The sequence below is a fragment of the Hemiscyllium ocellatum genome, chromosome 2, assembly GCF_020745735.1.
Source record: "Hemiscyllium ocellatum isolate sHemOce1 chromosome 2, sHemOce1.pat.X.cur, whole genome shotgun sequence".
NCBI classification, from domain to species: domain Eukaryota; kingdom Metazoa; phylum Chordata; class Chondrichthyes; order Orectolobiformes; family Hemiscylliidae; genus Hemiscyllium; species Hemiscyllium ocellatum.
In genome coordinates this window covers 11,694,315-11,717,434 of record NC_083402.1, presented here as the reverse complement: position 1 = coordinate 11,717,434, position 23,120 = coordinate 11,694,315, and the positions used below count along the sequence as shown (strand labels likewise).

At 43.8% G+C, this 23,120-nt stretch overlaps 1 protein-coding gene across 2 annotated transcripts in view; it reads left to right on the top strand.

The window, feature by feature from the left end:
- mfsd10 (major facilitator superfamily domain containing 10) overlaps positions 1-22,500 on the top strand; it is a 61,492-nt gene extending 38,992 nt beyond the window's left edge. The window contains exons 7-13 of one of the 2 annotated variants that reach the window (XM_060834641.1): positions 1,109-1,217; positions 3,000-3,111; positions 4,490-4,598; positions 6,203-6,293; positions 13,928-13,975; positions 17,673-17,762; positions 20,707-22,500. In XM_060834641.1, coding sequence (XP_060690624.1) covers positions 1,109-1,217; positions 3,000-3,111; positions 4,490-4,598; positions 6,203-6,293; positions 13,928-13,975; positions 17,673-17,762; positions 20,707-20,810 — 663 coding nt within the window. In that variant the 3' untranslated portion in view covers positions 20,811-22,500. The remainder of the gene's footprint in view (positions 1-1,108; positions 1,218-2,999; positions 3,112-4,489; positions 4,599-6,202; positions 6,294-13,927; positions 13,976-17,672; positions 17,763-20,706) is intronic. The other variant, XM_060834632.1, reaches the window with a different exon arrangement.
- Positions 22,501-23,120: the final 620 nt, after the last annotated feature.

Below are 23,120 nucleotides of genomic sequence, written 5' to 3'. Positions count from 1 at the left end.
AATATGTTTTTGTCTCTTGTTGATTCCCACACCACCTGCCACAGGCCCAGTCTAGCAGCTATGTCCTTTAGGACCTGACCAGCTCGATCAGTAGTGCTGTGCTGAGCTGCTCTTGGTGGTAGACATTGAAGTCCCCCAAATTTTGCACCATTGCCATCCTCAGTACTTCCTCAACATGGAGGAGTACCGATTCATGAGCTGAGGGAGGAAGCTATGTGGTAATCAATAGGAGGTTTCCTTTCCCTTGAGACTTAATGGTGTCCAGAGTCAATGTTGAGGACCCCCAGAACAACTACTTCTTGACTGTGTCCCACTTTAATGCCACCTTTGCTGGGATTCCTCTGCTGGTGGGACAGGACAGATATAAGGATGGTGATGGTGTGTCTGGAATAGTGTCTATGAGGTATGATACCATGAGTATGACTATGTCAGGCTGTTGCTTGACTAGTCTGTGAGACAGCCCTCCCAATTTTGGCACTAGGGCCCAGATGTGTTAGTGAGGAAGACTCTGTTGGGTTGACAGAGCTGTTTCTGCCATTACCTTTTCCAGTATCTAGGTCAATGCCCAATGGTCTGTCCAGTTTCTTGAAACTTTGTAGCAACTATTCAGAGGCTATTTCAGAGGGCAGATGCGAGTCAATTACATTGCTGTGGACCTGGAATCACACAGAGATCAGACCAGGTAAGGATAGCAGATTTCCTTTCCCAAAGGACATTAGTGAACCAGATGGATTTTTCCAGCAATCAAGAGTGGATTCATGGCCATCATTTAATTCCAGGATTTTATTGAATACAAATTTTGCCATCAGCCGTGGCTGACCCCAAGTGGGTGATGCCTGATTTATTCTGAACTGCCCTCTGGGATGGGAAATAAATGCTGACTAAGTCATAACACCCTCATCCAGTCTGCCTTTCCTCTGTAACCCAGTGCATTGAATAACCATCCAGTTATTAAAAGCAAAACTTTGCTTTAAATCTGTGCCCTCTTGTTTTTTTCCTTTCTTCTACAATCTTTATGTGATAATTGCTGGATGATCTGATTGAAGGATGTGGGGCACCAATAGCAATAGGAAGTTTGTTATCCATTTCTCTCTTTTTTCTGACTCAGGGCACCTCCATCTCCGCCACGTTCCAGAATGCCATCGACCTCCTCAGCCCGGTGGCTCTGCTTAAGTTCTCTGCTGTCCAACAACGGGCCGAGTTTCCCTCTCCAGAAGGTGCGTGAATCTCCAGCCGAGGAATTCCCTGAGGAATTTCTTCCCATTTTGTTCTGCCTCCAGATCCCGCTTTTGCTTATCCACCTGTCTCCTACATTGCTTCAAAAGTCATGACTTTGATAAATCTATCTTCTTTGATTTCCTTGCTATCGTGTGACACCATGGAGCTTGTTCAGCTCCTCCTGCCCAGGAAGCCAGGGTCAGACATAGCTGCAGCCCTGGTCAACCTCTGATCATCAGTGATAATGTGGAGTTTAGCTTGTTCCCCTGTTTCAGTCTGTCCCCTTCAATCACTCCAGAATATTCTGACAAGTTGATTCCAGACAAAAATTCCATACAGTGCTGAAGAGGTCCTTCGGCCCATTGAGTCTGTGCTATCAAAGCTACACCAGCCCCACTTTTCAACGCAAGACTTATAGCCTGAATTTTATGGCATTTCAAGTGGCTTTTCTAAGTATTTTATAAAGGTGTGAAGTTTCCTGCCTCAACTACTCTCCCAGGCAGATTTCCACCCCATTCTGGGAGAAAGAATTTCCCCAAACCATCTCTAACCCACCCACCTCTTACGTTTACAATTGCACCCCCTTATTATTGACCCTTTAATTAAGCGGCTCTCCTTACACCCCATGCATGCCCTCAACCTTACAGACCTTTATTAGGTCCTCCCTCATCCTGTCTGCTTCAACAAAAACAGCTTATCCAGCCTGTGTTCATCGCTAAACCGCTCCATCCCAGTCAACATCCTGGTCAACCTTCTCTGCACCCCCTCCGGTTCAATCACCTCCTTCCTGTAGTGTGATGACAGAACTGCACACAGGACTCCAGCTGTGGCCTCGACAAAATCCTGTAGACCACAAACATGATCTCCCTGCTCTTATAATCTGTACCACAACTGATAAAGGCAATTGTCCGATGTGTCTCCTTACCCATCCTATTAACCTGTCCTGTTGCCTCAGGGATCTGTTGTCCGTCACACCAAGATCCCTCTGTTCCTCTGAGCTTCCTGTATTCCACCATGTGCATCTGACCGAAGAAGGAAAGGCCCATTTGTTGTACATCAGCTCCCATTCTGTTTCAGAACTGGGCCTGATACTTTCCAGCTGTGTTTTATCCTGAATTTTTCTAGTGAACTAAAAGTCCAGTGACCTTTGCATTGTAGAGAGCATAGGAACAGGGGGAAATAATCCAGCCCCTCAAGCCTGTTTTCCCTAAGAACTGTCACAGGAGTTCACTGAGGCTCTGACAGCACCTTCTAAACCCACCACCTCTACCACCCGGATGGATAAGAACAACAGGCACATGGGAACACCACACCCAGTAAGTTCCTCTCCAAGACACACACCATCCTGACTTGGAAGTTCATCCGTATTGTTGGGTCAAAATCCTGGAAGTCCCTCCCTAATAGCAAAGTGGGTCTACCTACAGCATACGGACTGCAGCAATTCAAGAAGGAAGCTCGCTACCACCTTCTCAAGGGGAAGTAGGGACAGGCAATAAATGTTGGCTCAGTCAGCAACACCTAAATCTTATGTTTAAAGATCATTTCTGATCTGTACCTCAGCACCATGTACCAATATCCATGAGCAGTCCTTGCAGTAATGTTCTGTTCTATTAAGTCACCGAATGATGACTTAGCAGGTAAATAATATTTATCCCTCTGGGTTATGCCAGAGTGGCTTCCTCTCACTCTCCCCTATGTGAGGAATATGTGTGGGAAGACATGTGTCTAATGTCTGTTGCAGAGAGAAATGAGCTTGCAATCTTTTTACTTCTTTTTCCCAGGGATGCGGACATTGAAAATTCTCGGACTGGTGTATTTCCTCTACCTGTTCTTGTTCTCAGGCCTGGAGTACACACTCAGTTTTCTCACTCACCAACGTTTCCATTTTAACAGGTAAGCAAGGATCCACTAGCAGCCATACCTCACACAAACCTTATTGCTAATGTTTGACCATTTAAATGATCAGAAAGCAAAAATGTGAGTTTTTTTTTCAAGAAAAAGATTAAAGCTCAGCATTAAGATCACCAAATTTCAAGTTACAGGCCAAAAGGACCATGGCTGTTGTTCAGCCATTTCTGATCCACATTTTGTTTTAAAGTTTATCTAATCAATAGTCAATGGATATCTGTGAATTATTAATTTTTAAAAATTCTTTGACTGTGAACATCATTGGAAAGTCTATGTTTCCATCTGCACATGGCCTAAGAAAATAGCCATTTAGTAAAGTCACGTAGTTCTAAAGGGCTGCTCTCTCATTAGAGAGAGACAACTGGCAGCGGTTTAACGTGTATCACCACATCTCAGGTGAGGGGAGAGGTTGAGACTTCCATGGTATCCTCAACCAGTGAGGGAATTGAACCCACACTGTCAGCATTGCAAACCAGCTGGCCAGCGAACTGAGCTAACCGACCCCCAGCTGTTTAATACAAGTGATTGGCTCAAAGGATGGTGAGGAACAGCCACATTATTGAGAACCTGGAGCCACCAGTTTAATCAGATTGGGTACAGATAGCAGTTTCCTTCCCTGAAGGGACTGAATGATATTTGAAAATCCAACAGCTTTAAGGTGACTTAAATTGATAGCAGGTTGTTTTTTATTTCCAAGCTTTTTCTTTGGAACTGAAAATCAAATTCTCGAACTGCTAGGACAGGATTAATGGCCTTTCTCCTACAAGCAAGTGGAGGAGGCTTGGAACAGACTGCCTGAGGGTGGGACTGAGGCAGGTTAATCCACAACATTCAAACAGACTGTGAATTGTAAAGAGGGGAATGTGCAGGGAGAAGGTGGGGAAAAGACTATAAGGAAATGGTTCCTTTAGAGAACTAGTACAGGCATGTTGGGCCAAATAGCCTCCTTCAGCTACTGTAACACTCAGGATAGAGGTGACCCCAGTCCCACACCAATGCGATTGTGAATCTGTGGAATTCATTACCCCAGAGTGCAGTGGATTCTAGGCCATTGAGTAAATTTAAGGGGGAGATGGACAGAGTTTTAATCACCAAAAGGTTGAAGAACTGGTGTGCTGAGATTAGCCGTGATCGTATTAAAGAGCAAAGCAGGCTTGAGGGGCTGAATGGTCTACTCCTGTTCCTAGTCCTTATGTTCTTAACTCTCAATTGCCCTCCAAAACATAAACGCTGACCTTGCCAGTGTCATGCACAGAATCTTTCAATGCGTAGGGAGACCATTTATTTCATCATGTCTTTTTCTGCTGAGTAAATATATTCGCTACAATTTCTTGCCATCTTTGCTCTTTATTTTTTTAAACAGTATGCAACAAGGGAAGATGTTCTTCTTTGTGGGGATTACAATGGCATTGGTCCAGGGCGGATACGCTCGAAGAATCAAGCCTGGCGATGAGGTGAAAGCTGTGAAGAGGGTAGGTGATGGAGAGCTTCTGGGCGGCACGGTGGCACAGTGGTTAGCACTGCTGCCTCACAGCGCCAGAGACCCGGGTTCAATTCCCACCTCAGGCGACTGACTGTGTGGAGTTTGCACGTTCTCCCCGTATCTGCGTGGGTTTCCTCCGGGTGCTCCGGTTTCCTCCCTCCTCCGGTCAGGTGAATTGTCCATGCTAAATTGCCCATAGTGTTAGGTAAGGGGTAAATGTAGGGGTATGGGTGGGTTGCGCTCTGGTGGGTCGGTGTGGACTTGTTGGGCTGAAGGGCCTGTTTCTACACTGTAAGTAATCTAATCTAATCTAAGTTGGGCTCAGATCACAGGTCGGGGAGGACTGGTTTCAGGCAACTGTGCCTGTTTAGATTAGATTACTTAGATTACTTCCAGCTGCCTCCAAATGGTGGTCTTGGAAAAGTGTCAGCAGTTCTGGAAGGAGAGGTGGGAAGGGAGGGGCGAATGGTTTGTAAAGAAGGGCAGTAGGAGGATGGTGGTGAGAGGGAGGGAAGATGGAAAGCACGGGATGGAGGGAGAAGGTTGGGAATGAAAGTATTCCTCGGTTTCTTTCAAAGACAATACTGTCGATCTGAGGCAGGTCTGAGAGTATTGGCTGTAGGCACTTGGTCAGAGCGTTTGTGGAGATTTATCAGAATGATCCCAGTGATGGGAGATTTTAACCATGTTATTGTTCTTCTTGGAACAAAAAGATTCTGGCAAGTTACAAGGTGGACCAAAAAAATGTTTGCATTAGCTAAGGACCAGGGGACAGGTTAAAAACGACTGCAAATGCTGGAAACCAGAGTCTAGATTAGTGTAAGCACAGCAGTTCAGGCAGCATCCGAGGAGCAGTAAAATCTACTTTTCGGGCAAAAGCCCTTCATCAGGAATACAGGCAGAGAGCCTGAAGGGTGGCGAGATAAGTGAGAGGAGGGTGGGGGTGGGGAGAAAGTAGCATAGAGTACAGTAGGTGAGTGGGGGAGGGGATGAAGGTGATAGGTCAGGGGGGAGGAGGGGTGGAGTGGATAGGTGGAAAAGAAGATAGGCAGGTAGGACAAGTCATGGGGACAGTGCTGAGCTGGAAGTTTGGAACTAGGGTGAGGTGGGGGAAGGGGAAATGAGGAAACTGTTAAAGTCCACATTGATGCCCTGAGGTTGAAGTGTTCCGAGGCGGAAGATAAGGCGTTCTTCAACAGGCGTCTGGTGGTGAGGGAGCGGCAGTGAAGGAGGCCCAGGACCTCCATGTTCTTGGCAGAATGTGAGGGGGAGTTGACATGTTGGGCCACGGGGCGGTGTGGTTGATTGGTGCGGGTGTCCCGGAGAAGTTCCCTAAAGCGCTATGCTAGGAGGTGTCCAGTCTCCCCAATGTAGAGGAGACTGCATCGGGAGCAACAGATACAATAAATGATATTATTGTATCCGTTGCTCCTGAAGCGGTCTCCTCTACATTCTGCCATTAGACTTCTCCTGATAGGACTGTAGTCGGCAGTTTTGCCAATGCTGGGGGAGAGCCGTAACATTCATCCCATTTAAGTGCAACCTCAGCAGTGAAAAAGTCTCAGCGTCTCACGAAATATAATTTCTCTTCAGGCAATTGCCCTGCTGATCCCAGCATTTCTTATCATTGGCTGGGCCAACACTGTACTTGTCCTGTACGTCGGTCTTCTCTTCTACTCATTCGGTAAGTTATTATAGTGAACACTGACCTGAACATCTTTAACACGATAAAACAGACTGAAGAGGTTCTGAGGACCAGCATAAAACAGAATCTGAGGGTCTGTGAGAATTGGAGATTTCTGGTGTGTGACCAAACTGTTGCTCAAAGAGGTGGGCTTTAATCGGTGCCTTAAAAAGAAAGATAAGGAGCCAGAGAGGGAATTGCAGAGTGTGTCACCTAGACAACTGAAAGTACAGCCATTAATAGAACAGAAGGCCGAATCTAGGAGAGCGGAGATGCCTCTGAAGATGGAGAAGCTGACAGGGGTAAGGAAAGACCGGGATTAGGATTCTAAAACTGAAGGCCGGGAGTTGGTGGAGGTCAGTGAGCAGAGCAGGTGGTGGATGGAGAAGACATGATGCAAATAAGGATAGAGACAGCGGGCATTGAACAGCTGCATATTTACAGTGAAATAAAATCTTCTGCTTGATTATTTTAATAGGCTTCATTGTAAACCTTCAACCATTGCTCCATTTCTTAATCAGATATTTTAAAAAGGTCTCAAATAAATGAACAGAAGGTAATGAGAAGAGACGGGATAGTTTTGGGTCCAGACCATCAGAACTGTTGTCATCTAAGAAATGAATCTCGAGTTTCAATAGAGCTGAGAGTAGTTACATAATACAAAGTATCATCCTGCTCTCTTAGCCTGGCTAATATGTCCCACCTCTCCAAGAGTTATTGTCAGATGATCAGAGGATTAGATAGGGTGGACAGTGAGAGCCTTTTTCCTCGGATGGTGATGGCTAGCACAAGGGGACATACTTTAAATTGAGGGGTGATAGATACAGGACAGATGTCAGAGGGAGGTTTTTTACTCCCGAGAGTAGTAGGGGTGTGGAATGCCCTGCCTATAACAGTAGTAGACTTGACAACTTTAAAAACATTTAAATGGTCATCGGATAAACGTATGAATGATAATGGAATAGTGTAGGTTAGATGGGCTTCAGATTGGTGTCACGGGTTGGCTCAACATCGAGGGCCGAAGGGTCTGTACTGCGCTGGAATGTTCGATGTTCTCTGATTCATTGATGATAATTGGGTGACTTTCAATGCACCGTACTTCAGAACAGATCTCGTGTCCTTTATTAAATAAAAAAAGGACATGATTCACTGGGGAAAGCGCAACAAAGTTTTATTAGGATGATCAGGGATTGGCTAGCTCAGTTGGCTGGATGGCTGGTTTAGGAACGCAGGTTCAGTTCCTGCATCAGCCGAGGTTTCCATGAGGACAGCACCTTCTCAACCTCTCCCCTTGTCTGAGGCACAGTGACCTGCTGAGTTTTTCCATCGTTCCATTACAGGTTATTCTGAACAATCGTTTCAGAGATGTTATTCTATGTTTGTGGAGCAGCTGGGACTTGAGCCAGCCCTCCTGGTTCAGAGGTAGCGACAAGAGTGTGTGGTGCTGGAAAACCACAGCAGGTCAGGCAGTATCCGAGGAGCAGGAAAATGAGTGTTTCGGGCAAAAGGTCTTCATAAGGAATGAAGCTGGGAGCCTCAGGGGTGGAGAGATAAATGGGAGGGGGTGGGCTGGGGGGAAGGTAGCTGAGAGTGCAATAGGTAGATGGGGGTGGTAGATTGGAGAGGAGGGTGGAGCGGATAGATGGGAAGGAAGAGGGACGGATGGGATGGGTCATGAGGGTGGTGCTGAGCTGGAAGGTTGGAACTGGGGTAAGGTGGGGGTGGGGGGTGGAGGGGGGGAAGGGGAAATGAGGAAACTGGTGAAGTCCACATTGATGCCCTGGGGTTAGAGGGTCCCGAGGTGGAAGATGAGGTGCTCATTCTCCAGGCGTCAGGTGGTGAGGAAGTGGTGATGGAGGAGGCCCAGGACCTGCATGTCTTCAGCAGAGTGGGAGGGGGAGTTTAAGTGTTCGGCCATGGGGCAGTGAGGTTGGTTGGTGTGGGTGAGGTAGGGACACTACCACTGCATTTGTGTGTGGAATGTGGAATTTGTGATCGCAAGGGCTTGTGGACTGGATGCATTTAGGGGAAGATCGATCATTATTCCAATCTCCTACAACAAATGGAAAAACACAGAGTTACTTCAGAAGGGTTGGAGGAGAATCCTGAGGAATATGAGCACTGATATGAAACTGTTGAGCCAATGGCCTGTTTTAAAATTGTAAATGTTTTGTATTAATTCAGAGATTATATGCAACATCACCTCAAACCCTGATTATTCTTCCCTGCTGTGGGAACTTGATGTCATTGTGGCAGATGTCTATAAACTGGAAATTCAGAGGTCCAGATTAATACTTTGGGGATATAGACCTAAATCCCAGCATGGAAGGTATTGGAATTTAAAATTCAAATCCTAAACCTGGAATGCAAAGCTAGTCTCAGTGTGAACCTGACATAGATGGTTATAAAAGCCCATCTTTCGGGAAGGAAACCTGTCGTTCTCACTGAGTCTGACTTGCATGTGACCCACAGGAATGCGATGGACTGAAATCTGTCCTTTGAAATGGCAGCTACTCAGTTCATAGAATTATACAGATCTACAACATAGAGAAAGGCCCTCAGCTCCATCACATCCATGCCAGTCAAAGCAACTTCTTAACTAATCTAATCCCATTTTCCAGCAATCTGCCTGTTGCCTTGTATACCTTGACATCACAAGTGTACATCTAATGCTTCCTAAATGTTCTGAGAGTTTCTGCCTCTTCCACCCTTACAGGCAGAGAGTTCCTCCAGGTGAAAACATTTTTCCTCACATCTCCTTTAAACCTGTGCCTCCTGATCATTGATCCTGCATCAAGGGGAAAAGTTTATTCCTATCTATCCTGTCTATGCCCCTCATAATTTATAAATCTATCATAGAATCCCTGTGGTGTGGAAGCAAGCCATTTGGCCCATCGAGTCCACACCGACCTTTAAAAGAGCATCCCACCCAGGCCCATCCCCACACCCTATCCCTGTAACCCTGCATTCCTCATGGCTAACCCTGCATATCCCTGGACGCTACAGGCAACTTAGCCTGACCAATCAACCTAACGTGCACATCTTTGGACTGAATCCCTCTCAGTCTCCTCTGCCCTAAGGAATACAACCGCAGTCGATGCAATCTTCATAAGAGAAACTCTCCAGCCAGGGCAACATCCTGGTAAATCTTCTCCACATCCTCTCCAGTACAATCACATCCCTCCTATAATGTGGATTGTGGAAGTGCACACAAGACTGTAGTTGTGGCCTAACCAACATTTTATACAGCTCCAACATCACTTCCTTGCTGTTAAATTCTATGTCTCGATTAATGTTGTTGTGTCTACCTTCTTGACCACTTCCTCCACCTGACCTAGTACCTTGAGGGACCAGTGTACATGCACACAAGGTCCTGTTGATCTTCAACAAAAGACAAACCTGAAGAACTACGGATGCTGGAAAACAGAAACAAAAACCAGAAATTGCTGGAAAAACTCAGGAGGTCTGCCAGCATCTGTGGAGAGAAAGCAGAGTCAATGTTTTGGTATAAATGTCCCTTCTTTGGAATGCACTGAAGGGTCACTGGAGTTAACTGCTTTCTCCTCACAGATGCTGTCAGGACAGATCTGCTGAGTTGTCCCAGCAATTTCTGTTTTGACCTTCATCCTCGGTGCTTCAGAACTGGAAAAGGCATGTTCTGGATGCACAAGAAGTATTGACGAACTATAGCAACATTCAGAGCTCTGCACTTTTGTACTCTGGACCCAAAGTTTACTGGTCAGGTCTCTGCTTAGAGCATTTAGCGCAGATCTGGTTGGCAAGGACCAGATCTGGTTGGAGTCCTACAGAAGACACTTACCAGGCCGTTAATAGGAATGAGGAGCTACAGTTCTGTGGAGAGAGAAGATGGGATTGAGCTCCCCCAGCAGAGAAGGCTGAGTGGAAGTTTAAGAGGGGTATTCAAAACTATGCGATCTTTGTAGAAGGTAGGGCGGCACGGTGGCTCAGTGGTTAGCACCATTGCCTCACAGCGCCAGGGACCTGGGTTTGATTTTAGCCTCAGGCGAATGTCCGTGTGGAGTTTGCACATTCTCCTTGAGTCTGCATGGGTTTCCTCCAGGTGCTCTGGTTTCCTCCCACTGTCCAAAGATGTGCAGGCCAGGTGGATTGGCCATGCTAAATTGCCCATAGTGTTAGGTGCATTAGTCAGAGGGAAATGGGTCTGGGTGGGTTACTCTTGGGAGGGTCGGTGTGGACTAGTTGGGCTGAAAGGCCTGTTTCCACACTCTAGGGAATCTAATCTAATCTAATTGAGTTGGTTACCAGAGGATACAGATTTAACCTGGGAAAAGAATGCAAGGAGGATTGAGAAGAAATTTCTTCATGCAGGAACTCATTCAATTCTAAAAAAGGATGGTGGAATTGGATTTTATAGTGATTTTGAAAAAGGTGATGGGTACACATATGACCAGAACTAATTTTGAATGTCATGATGGGAAAAGAGGCATGTGGCATTAACTTGGATAGCATTTTCAAAATGGTTGGCATAGATATGATGGGATGAATGGCCCACCACAGATTGGATGATAATTCTCCTGGAAAACTCAAAGGACCTTTGGCCCTTGGGTAATTAAATGCTGCTCCCTGCTGGCCTTCTCTGGCATATTTTCACGAGCGTGTATTTTCCTACGAGAATACAGCAGGTCAGCAAACCGGAGGAGGTCATAGAACAATGTTGGGCATCCTACAACAAATCTAAAATGAATTTCTATATGTGTTTTAAGTGCTTTAGAGGCTTACTGGGTAGCTAGAAAATAACTCCACAATGGACTTGAGGAGAGTCACAGAGTCACAGGTGAAAAACACGGAAACAGACCCTTCAGTCCAACTCGTCCATGCCAACCAGATATCCTAAATAAATCAAGGCCCATATGTGAGCATTTGTCCCATATCCCTCTAAATCCTTCCTATTCATATACCCATTCAGAAACCTTTTAAATGTTATAGTTGTACCAGCCTCCACCACTTCCTTTGGCAGCTCATTTTATATAGGCATCACATTCTGCATGAAAAAGTTGCCCCCTTAGGTCGCTTTTAAATCTTTCCCCTTTCACCTTAAACCTATGCCTCTAGTTTTGGACTCCCTCATCCCAGCGAAAAAAAACCTTCTCTATTTACTCTATCCATGCCCCTCATGTTTTTATAAACCTCAATAAGGTCACACCTCAGCCTCTGACGTTCCAGGGAAAATAGTCCCAGCTTACTCAGTCTTTCCCTGTAGCTCAAAGCTGGCAACATCCTTGTAAATCTTTTCTGAACCCTTTCAGGTTTCACAATATTTTTACTATAGCAGGGAGATGAGAATTGCACGCAGTGGTTGTTTTTCAGACTGGAGGCATGAGACCAGCTGTGTGCCAAAAAGATTGGCGCTGGGTCCAATGCTTTTCGTCGTTTATATAAATGGAAGGTATGGTTAGTAAGTTTGCAGATGACACCAAAATTGGAGATGTGGTGGGCAGAGAAGAAGGTTACCTCACAGTACAGCAGGATCTTGATCAGTTGGGCCAGTAGGTCGAGGGAGTTTAATTTAGATATATGTGAAGTCCCGCAGTTTGGAAAGGCAAATCAGGGCAGGACTTATACACTTGATGGTAAAGTCCTGGAAAGTGGTGCTGAATAAAGAGACCTTGGGGTGCAGTTTCATAGTTCCTTGAAAGTGGAGTCGAGAGCTAGGAGGGGTGACGAGAAAGCCTTGGTGGGAAGGATTAGGGAAAACCCAAAGGTGTTCTACACGTACGTGAGGAATAAGAGAATGATCAGAGAGAAGATAGGGCCGATCGGGGATAGTGGAGGGAACTTGTGCCTGGAGATTGAAGAGGTAGGGGAGGCCCTGAATGAGTTTATGCTTCAGTATTCACTAGAGAGAGGGACCTTGTTGATAGCGAGAACACCATGGACCAGGTTAATAGGCTTGAATAGATTAATATTAAGAACGTGTATGTGCTGGAAATTCTGGGAAGCATCAAAATAGAGAAGTCCCCAGGGCCAGACCAGATATATCCAAGGTTACTACGGGAAGTGGGGAATGAGATTGCTGCGCCTCTAGTGATGATCTTTGCATCCTCACTCTCCATGGGAGTAGTACTGGATGATTGGAGGGAGGCGAATGTTGTTCCTCTGTGCAAGAACGGGAATAGGGAAATTCCTGGGAATTACAGACCAGTCAGTCTTACATCTGTGGTAAGCAAGGTACTGGAAAGGATTCTGAGAGATAGGATTTATGGAAAAACATAGTTTGATTAAAGACTGTCAGCATGGTTTTATGAGGGTAGGTCATGCCTCTGAAGCATATTGTGTTCTTTGAGGATGTGGTGAGACAAGTTGACGAAGGTTAACAGTGGATGTAGATTTTAGTAAGGCATTTGATAATGTTCACCATGGTAGGCTCATTTAGAAAGTTAGGAGGTCTGGGATACAGGGAAATTTGGCTGTCTGGATACAGAATTGACTGGCTGAAAGAAGACAGTGAGTGGTAGTGGATGAAAAGTATTCCGCCTGGGGGCTGGTGATCATTGCTGTCCCGCAGGGATCTGTCCTTGGGCCTCAGCTCTTCGTAGTTTTTATAATGTACTTGGATGAAGAGGTGTAAGGGTGGGTTAGTAAGTTTGCTGATGACACAAAGGTCAGTGGTGTTGTAGATAGTGTCGAGGGCTGTTGCAGGCTACAGCAAGACATTGACAGGATGCGGAACTGGGCTGAGAAGTGGCAGATGGAGTTCAACCTGGGTAAATGTGAAGTGATTCATTTTGGAAGGTCAAATTTGAGTGCTGAATACAGGGTTAAATATAGGATTCTTGGCAGTGGACGTTGAGGAGCAGCAGGATCTTGGGGTCCACGTACATAGATTCCCTCAAAATTGACACCCAAGTGATAGGGTTGTTAAGAAAGTGTATGCTGTTTTGGCTTTCATTCGCAGGGGGATTGAGTTTAAGAGTCGTGAGGTTTTGCTGCAGCTCTACAGAACCCTGGTTAGACCACACTTGGAATATTTGTCCAGGTCTGGTCACCTCATTATAGGGAGGTTGTAGATGCTTTAGAGAGGGTGCAGAGGAGATTTACCAGGATGTTGCCTGGACTGGAGGGCTTGTCTTATGAAGAGAGGTTGAGTGAGCTAGGGCTTTTCACACTGGGGAGAAGGAAGCGAGGTGACCTGATAGAGGTGTACAAGGTAATGAGAGGTAGAGATAGATGGCTAGAGACTTCTCCCCAGGATAGAAATGGCTGTCACGAGGGGTCATATTTTTAAGGTGATTGGAGGAAGGTATAGGGGAGATGTCAAAGGTTGGTTCTTTATGCAGAGAGTGGTCAGTGTGGATGGACTGCCAGCAGTAGTAGCAGTGTCAGAGATATTAGGGACATTTAAGTGACTGCTTGACAAGCACATGGACGGCAGTAAATTGAGGGGCGTGTAGGTTAGGTTGATCTTAGATCAGGATAAATGCTCAGCACAACATTGTAGGCTGAAGGGCCTGTACTGTGCCATACTGTTCTATGTGATGGTCAGGATGCTTGTACAGTGAGGAGTAGAAGGAATCTTCAATGCAGGGTGAAAGAACAGAGCAAACCTTCGATCAGAATGATATTCATGGTGTGATTTTCCTATTCTGTTCCAGCTGCTGCAATAGTCATTCCCTGCCTGTCTGCTCTGGTGTCTGGATACGGTAAGTGTGCACAAAGGCTGCATTTTGTCGATCCAACCAAGTCTCCACCACTTTTCAGTGCTTTGACCACAGGAATGGGGGAGGATCAGAAAAATCATTTGCTGCTCCCTGGATTGTCCCAAAGTTTAGAAATAAATTCTGAAACTTCCTTCTTTCTGTCCAACGTATTCAATTGCTTTTTCTCTTGTTACTGATGTTTACATTGTTGCATTTTAAAGTTTTTTTTTCTGATGCTGATGAGAATATTGTTGTACTTGTGGGTATGTTCGCGGAGCTGGGAAGTTGACTTGCAGATGTGGGGACGAAACCTCTGCAAATCAACTTCTCAGCTCGGTGAACATACCCACAACTATGACAACCTGCACTCGAGCTTCATGCAAACCTTGCTTAGAATATCAACTATTCGAAAACAGCGTTAGTGGGATTCTGAGTGGCTTGCTAGACCATTTCATAGGACCCTTTTAGAGTCAACCATATTGTACTGTGTTTAGAATCACATAAAGGCTAGATTAGGGCAAGAATTGAAAACGCCCTTCCTAAAAAGACTATTACTGATCCAGCTGGGTTTCAGCCACTCTCGTTTGTTTAATGAGTTAGAATTCCATTAGGTGGGATTTGAACTTACATCCTCAGATGGTTAACTTAGAGCTATTACTAATCCAGTAACATGAGCATTATGCTATTATGCATATTCTACTGCTGAATGAGACTACATCTGAGGTGTGGGAGAAAGTGAGGACTGCAAGTGCTGGACATAAGAGTCGAGAGTTTGGTGCTGGAAAAGCACAGTAGGTCAGGCAGCATCCGAGGAGCAGGAAAATCAATGGTTTGGGCATAAGCCTTCATCAGGAAAGAGGCTTGTGGGCCGGCGGGCTCAGAGATAAATGCGAAGGGAGGAGTGGGGTTGCGGGGGAAGGTAGCTGAGAATGCAATAGGTAGATGAAGGTGATAGGTCGGAGAGAGAGGTTGAATGGATAGATGGGAAAGGTGATGGACAGGTCAGGAGGGTGGTGCCGAGTTGGACTGTTGTGACTGGGATAAGGTGGGGGAGGGGAAATGAGGAAACTGTTGAAATCCACATTGATCCCGTGTGGTTGCAGGATCCCAAGGTGGAATATCAGGCGTTCTTCCTCCAGGCGTTGGGCGGTAATGGTTTGGTGGCGGAGGAGACCCAGGGCCTGCATGTCCTTGATGGAGTGGGAGGGGGAGTTAAAGTGTTCAGCCAAGGGGCAGTGGGGTTGGTGAGTGCGGGTATCCCAGAGATGTTCTCTGAAACAGGGCGCCCTGTCTCCCTGATGTAGAGGAGACCACACTGGATGCAATGGATACAGTAAATGACATTGCTAGAGGTACAGGTCAATTTCTGACAGACGTGGAAGGATCCCTTCGGGCCTTGGACAGAGGTGAGGGGAGTGGTATGGGCGCAGGTTTTGCGTTTCCTACGGTGGCAGGGGGAAGGTGCCAGGAGTGGGGTGTGGGCTGGTGGGGGGTATGGACCTGATGAGTGAGTTGTGGAGGGAATGGTCTCTCCAGAACGCTGATAGGGGTGGGGAGGGAATATCTCTCTGATGGTAGGGTCCATTTTTAGGTGGCGGAAGTGGCGGAGGATGATGCAATGTACGTGGGGTGGAAGGTGAGGACCAGGGGTGTTTGTCCTTGTTGTGTTCGGAGGGGTGGAGTTCAAGGGCGGTGGTGTGGGAAGTGGAGGAGATGCGCTGGAGGGCATCGTCAACAACGTGGGAATGGAAACCCAACCACCCCGTGGCTGAATACTTCAACTCCCCCTCCCACTCCATCAAAGACATGCAGGTCCTGGGCCTCCTCCACTGCCAAACTGTTACCACCCAATGCCTGGAAGAGGAAAGCCTCATATTCCACTTTGGGATCCTGCAACCACACGGGATAAATGTGGATTTCAACAGTGTCCTCATTTCCCCTCCTCCCACATTATCCCAGTCACAAGTCTCCAACTTGGCATTGGCTCCTGACCTGTCTATCACCTTTCCCATCTATCTACTCCACCCCTCTCTCCGACCTATCACCTTCTCCTTCACCTTCATCTACCTATCGCATTCTCAGCTACCTTCCCCCTCAACCCGGCCCACATGTCTAATTTCTGATGAAATGCTTATGCCTGAAACGTCGATTTTCCTGCTCCTCGGATGCTGCCTGATCTGCTGTGCTTTTCCAGTACCACACTCTCTACTCTATATCTGAGGTGTGTCCTGATACTGCTTAGCTGCCTTTACCCATATGCCCTAATATTTATGGTTTACAAAAAATATTTAACAATTTCACCTTGGTACCACCTTCCCTATTTCCTCCTAAAATTGAAAAATATCACGAGAAATCTCTGTTGAGAAAGGGCTCTCTCAATCTTTTGTGATTTTGAGGTGTAATGTTGGTGGAAACCCCGTTCCAGGAACAACGTGTTATTTCCCGTGACTTGAAAATCTAGAACTTAGGGATTGTAATCTCAGGCTATGGAGTTGACTATTTAAGAATGGGATAAGAAGGATATTCTTCACTGAAATTGTGTGTGTTTGGAATTTTATGGCTTTAAGCTGTTGTGTTGATTTTAGAGTTTAAGAGGATTTAGGGATGGGGAGTAGGGCAAAGTATATGTGAACCTTATTTAGGAACCAGGTGGCTGCCTAATGCTTCAATTTATATGCTGATGATCACCAAATTCAAGTTGTTTCCAGTTTAGCTACCAGTTAAGTTGATGCTAATTGTTAAGAAGAAATCAATACAATATGAATGTATAAATTAGGAATAAAAATCGGCCATTTAGCCTGCCGCATTGTTCAAGAAGATCATGGCTGATCTGTTTGTGTTCTAAATTTCACATTCCCATCTAACCCTAACAACCTTTGATTCTCTTGCAGGACAGGAATTTATTTATATGCTTTAAAAATATTACATGACCTCACATCCACGAGTTTCTGAGGCAGAGAATTCCAAAATGTCATTATCGTCAGAGAAAACATCCCCTCATCTCTGTCTTGAAAGGGTGACCTCTAATTTTGAAACAATGCCTCCTTGTTTTGGTACTTGCTCACAGGAGAAAGCATCCTGTGATTTTATAAACTTCACATCACTTCTCCCTCTTCTAAAACTCTAGTGAAAACAAAGCTAAGCCTGTCCAACTTTGCCTCGTAAAACGACTCATTCATTCCAAGTATCAATTGAGAAAACCTCCTCTGAAGTACTTCCAACACATTTACATCCTTCCCCTAATAAGGAAGCCGAAGCTACATCAGAATATCTTTACTTTTATGTTCAATCTCTCTCATTATAGAGAAAAGTGTGAGATAAGTTTCTTAATATTTGTTGTTCCTATATACTAACCTTATGTGACGCGTGCACTAGAACACCCAGATCTCTCTGTATCTTGGAAAAATAGGCTCTCACCATTTAAATATTTAAAAAAAGAATTTTCTGACGAAGTGAACGACTTCACATTTTCTTATACTCTGTCTCTAGAGTTTTGCATACTTACATAACCTATCTATCTTGGTCTTCATCTTTGTTAGGTCACCTTCACTACTCTCCCACCTATATCTGTGTCATCTGCAATTTTACCATCCCTTCACTCCACTCAGTAAGTCACTGATATAATTTTAGAGGAAGTAGGCTGTGGACAAGGAAAAGAAAACAAAATTGCAATAAGGTGAGGACTTTGTTTCCAACTTAGGTGCAGCTAATCAAAAAGGCACTGTGATGGGAATTCTTCGCAGTCTGGGTGCTTTGGCCCGAGCTTTGGGACCAGTCGTGGCAGCTACTGGTGAGAATTTTTATTTTATTATGTGAAGAATGTTAGTGTGTTGATAGCAGGGCCAGCGTGTGTTGCACATCCTTAACTGCTTTTGGCAAGGTGGGGGTGAGCTGACTTCTTGAACTGCTGCAATCCATGGAAAATGGACAGATCCACGGTGGTGTTTGAAGGAGTTTCAGGATTTTGTCTCACCAACAATGAAGAAGCAGCAATATATGTGACTTTGAGGGGAATTTGGAGCTACTGGTGGTCCCATGCATCTGCTCCCATGTCCTTCTAGGCGGTAGAGGTAGTTTGTTTGGAAGGGACTAATGAAGGTGTCTTGGTGAACTAATGCAATGCAACTTGTAAATAGTACATACTGCTGCTACTGAGCATCACTGATGGAATAAAAGGGCTGAGCAGGGATTGGGTTTCAGTGAGGCACCCCCTCTACCCTGTGTTCCAAGGGGAAGCCCTCATCCTTCCTTTCAAGGTGGTGAGGGTTAATGCTGTTGGACCTGTCAGGTATGCCACACTACAACATGCTTGCGGCTGGGTTAAACTCACCTTGGGCCATTAAATAATCCTTGACTTCATCTAAGGGCCTCAATTGGTGGCAAGTTGGGATGGTCAAACATGGGACTTTCTGTTCAGAAAGTAATTCTCTGTTAGCTATGATGTCAATCAGAAGAGAGTTTACCCTCTTATTCACATAGATTCTAGTTTTGCAGAAGCTCCTTGATGCCATCCTCAATCAAATTCTGCCTTGGTGGCTAAGGCAGTCACTCTCACCTCTGGAGTTAGCTCTTTTATCCATGTTTGAACCAAGGCTGCACTGGAATCAGGAGCTGAGTGACTTTTAAAGCTTAAATCAGTTTTACTATGAAAGGAAAATACTTATGGTACACCACAAAACTGAGAATATTTACAAGACATGGCAGCCCTTTTTAGAATACCTTGACTCAGATTTATCTGTCACACTAACAAGTGTTTTTATATAGCTGTAACGATTATGTTTTACGAGTCCAATATCCAGGGAGGAGGAACTGTGAATGTATGAACATATTGTTTGGCTGGGCTGAGTTATTACTATTTATTTGTTTGTTGTTGGTTATTTATATATATAGTTAAATAGCCAGTTTGTGTCTTTTTTAATGCTGTATTTTTCTATATATGTTGACACATTTGTACATGAGGGCGGGTTGGGATTTTCTCTTATTATTTGAGTTTTTTTGTACTGTTTTGAATGGCATTGTTTTGTACTTGTAATATTAAAAAACCTATTTTTTCAATAAAAATATAAATTAAAGTAAAAAAAAAACTGGGGTAAAATTTGCTGGCTGCATATATTATGAATGTTGGAGTCCAAATTTGGATTTCAAAAAGCAGATGAAATATATGCTCCAGTCTGTAGTAAAGGTACATATTGCTTTGGACATATACCACTTATTTATAAAATATTTTTTGCTGTAGTGAAATGTGTCAGGTGCTTCAACCTGAACCACATAAAACCATAGTACTGCAGATGGTTACGCATAGTATATATTTCTGTCATTGTGTGTCAGTGGTGAAGGAGATGAGGAGAAGAAAAGTTGGGGAATTCTAAAGCTTAGGGTTTAGACAGCTGAAGAGAATTGGGATGGCAATTAAAAGTGTTCATAAAACCAGAACTGTTCCAATGTACTCTTTGTAATTAACATGACTTTTTTTTATAATAGACTAATATTATTATTATAGTTAGTTACTTTTAGGGATAGTCTTACAAACACTGTATTGTTATTTAAATGATTTTACTTCCTTGCTTGAGGTTAAACTAAAATCCGTTAGTTAAATGAATGAATATACTCACATTGAGCTGTCAACTGACCAAAGGACTTTTTAGTTTTTAATGCAAACTTCACTATTGTACAAAGAGAACAAATTTAAGCCAAGAAAACCTGCCCATTGTATTTTGAAGGAAGTCAGGAGGATTGCAAGGGCTACTATTTAGATTTATGTAGGACCTTTAATGTAGTAAATTGTCCCAAAATACAGCCTGCCCTTTGTTCCTGTCCCATAGCAAAATTATGGCAGAAATTGTAGCTTAGCAAATCTCAAATAATCAATCTTAACTTCTTGGGTCTAGTGACCCTGCTTCAGAATAGCCACTGGACCCAAAAAATTGACTGTGATTTCTCTCCCTGGATGCTGGCAGACTTGCTAACTTTTTTCCAGCAATTTCCATTTTTGTTTTTGATTTCTAGCATCTGCAGTTTTTTTTTGGTTGTTTTCTCAAATAATCAATTATGATATCCAGAGAAAAACAGCAATGAGGAGATACAGAGGAGAAGTTTAGGAAATTGAGGAAATTCCAGAGGTAGGATCAAGATTGCTGAAATGTAACAAGTAAAACTAGTACATGGTGGCTTTCAGCGGCAGGTTTGATTCCAGCCTCTGGTTTGCACCTTCTCCTGTGTCTATGTGAGTTACCGTTGGGTGCACTGGTTTCCTGCCATAGACCAGTTGGTGAGATTGGTTATGTTAAATTGTCCTAAGCATCCAGGGATGTGCAGGCTAGATGGATTAGCCATTGGTAAATGCAGGGTTATGGGGATCAGGCCTGGTTCTGGGTGGGATGCTCTTTGCAGGGTCGGTGCTGACTCAATGGGCCAAACGGCCTCTTTCCACATAGTAGGGATTCTATGATTCTAAAATCAATGATATACAAAGCAGTCAGATTTGGAGGAACACCAGTTTTGTGTAGAGTGAGGTTATGAATGGATATGAAAACAAGGATGAGTGCAAGAACACTTGAGAGTAGCATTTATTATGCTTACATTTTATAAAGTCAGGAGTGGAATTGCAACTGATCCATTGCAAGTTTGCAGTCTTCCTGCTCAAATGAGACCTGTTGCAGGTGTGATGTTTGTGTTGCAGCTAATGGGAAGCAAAGATCGTGAAGAAATTAAAGATTCTTCTGTTTTTCCTGCAGTTTACTGGCTGGCAGGGGCAGAGGTGTGTTTCACTGTCACCAGTTTCACCTTCTTGATCCCACTTGCACTTCTTACAATTCCCAAAGTGAAGAAAACAGAATGAAGACCAAAAGGAATGAACTGGCCATGTAAACCTTAGTGAGAACTACACTGGATTCACACCTGGAACAACAGCAGTCTTTAAAGAAATCCTAAAGTATGTAATACTGTATACTTGCTCCAATGGAAGTATCAAGCAACTGAATATCAGGAAAAATGTTTTAACAAAGGACAATGGTAACATTGAGAATATAGTGAATGGTTCCACAGTAAGTGACTTGAGAGTTCAACAATGATAACAACGTGGTCAAAGGTTGTTAATATTTCCCTTCCTCAGAGCCACATGTGTCAGTTATACTTTGCTCCTTGGGTGGGACTCTGCTGTCATTTCGGTGCTTTAATGGAGCTTCAGCTTTATCACAGTTATAAACTATAATTTGCAAGATTAGGTAATGCATCCTCCAACTCTACTCTCAATACAAGATCAAACTAAAATGGTAACACATTTTTCTCACCATTGATGCTACTTGATCTGTTATGTTTCCTGCATTTCCCATTTTATTTCAGCATCCACAGAACCGGTGCTCCAGTTCTAGGTTCATTGTTTATTTTTAGCCCTGGATGCTGCCTATAATATCCTATTAGAGGGGAGCTCAGATCTACCTGAACCAATTTGCAACTAGGTATGGACAGACAGCATACCGTTTTCCACATTGGTTTCAGAGACACAGAGTACAGTCTGAGGCAAGTTGCTATTCGAGCAGCAAGATCCATATAATTATGTTATACCTCAAAGTTTCCTATTTAATGGCATTGATACTGATACTAATCAATATGGAATCCAAAATAATACAGGATATTAGTATTTAGTATGAATAGTTGAAAAACTAAACAGGCAAATGACAAGGAAAGGAATTTACCAGAGATAGAATTGGGAGCGATACATTTACCAAATTACTGAACTCCTTTGAAGGAATTAAAAATCTCATGTGAACATGAGAAACACTGATTTTGTAAATTGTATCTCATTTTGCAAAAAAAACTGTCAAACTGGGCTACCATTCCAAAGTTGAGCATCATTGCTGTAATTGACAAGAGGAATGGACATGGGATTGGTCTGATCTGTAAAGTTTCAGCTATTTGTACCTTCACTACCATAGCAATTGCAAATGTGCCTTGTTAGGCCTCATACTAAAGTATTACTGAGGGACTGCTGCACCATCATTTCTCATCCCAAAATTGACAAATTATGCCTTCAACTAAGATTTAAGCTCAAATTCTCTCTCAACTTCTGCCCAGCTACCTCTTTTCCAATACCTTTTGTACAAAGCTTTCAGTCACCCCATCTAACATTCCTTCCTTAGCTTGATATAAATGCCTGATTCAGTTTCTTTCCAAATATACCATACAGACAGCTGAGTATTCCAGCATCTGCAATATTTTATCTGTTTTTTAAATTTGTTAGCTGATCATGTAATCAGTACCAAAGATTCAATGATTTGACAACATAGCCTCATGCAACAACTGTTTTGAATTACGATTATTGCAGTGTTATCAGAAAGCTCCAACTGCATTAAAATTACAGGTTTCAAAGTGAAATGTGTGATATGTTAACTTGTGGGGATTAATCATGAAACCAACTGCCCATATAAAATTTGCCACTTCATCTTATAACTAAAATGATAAATGTACATGTATATTGTGGCTGTTTATTGCTGTATTTTGATATCAAACTGAAATACTGTAGTTGCATTGTTTTGTACACCAATTTATAAATTTACTTATTGTATTTGTCGATCACAAGTCAAATGTCTTCATAAGAAAACTAGAGGAGTCTATCCAAACTCATTCTAAGAAGAAGTTATTCCGGCCAATTGCAGCAAGTAGCTTATTACATTATTCCAGGTTATTAGCTCCATTTTCATACCTAGAGTTATTTCCATCATGAAGAATGGACTTCTTCTCAGTCCTAAGTTTGTCTTTTAGTCATCCCTTGATCTGCTCCGTCATCTTGCCTTCTATTGCAATTTTCCCTGTTCTGGATGGGTATATGAACAGGAAGGGTTTGGAGGGATATGGGCTGGGTGCTGGCAGGTGGGACTAGATTGGTTTGGGATATCTGGTCGGCATGGACGGGTTAGACCGAAGGGTCTGTTTCCATGCTGTACATCTTTATGACTATGACTCTACTATTTTGTGCCCTCATTTTAACTCACATCCCTTGCTGTGTCCTCCAGTCTAGAGAACTTTTGTTCCACATTCATGTCTGATATGAACTCATTTTCCATCCACAGCCCCTCAATTAGTTTCCTTTTGTTTTAGCCCATGTCAATACCATGCTTTAACTAGTGTATTGCTACCTCATTGCCAACCT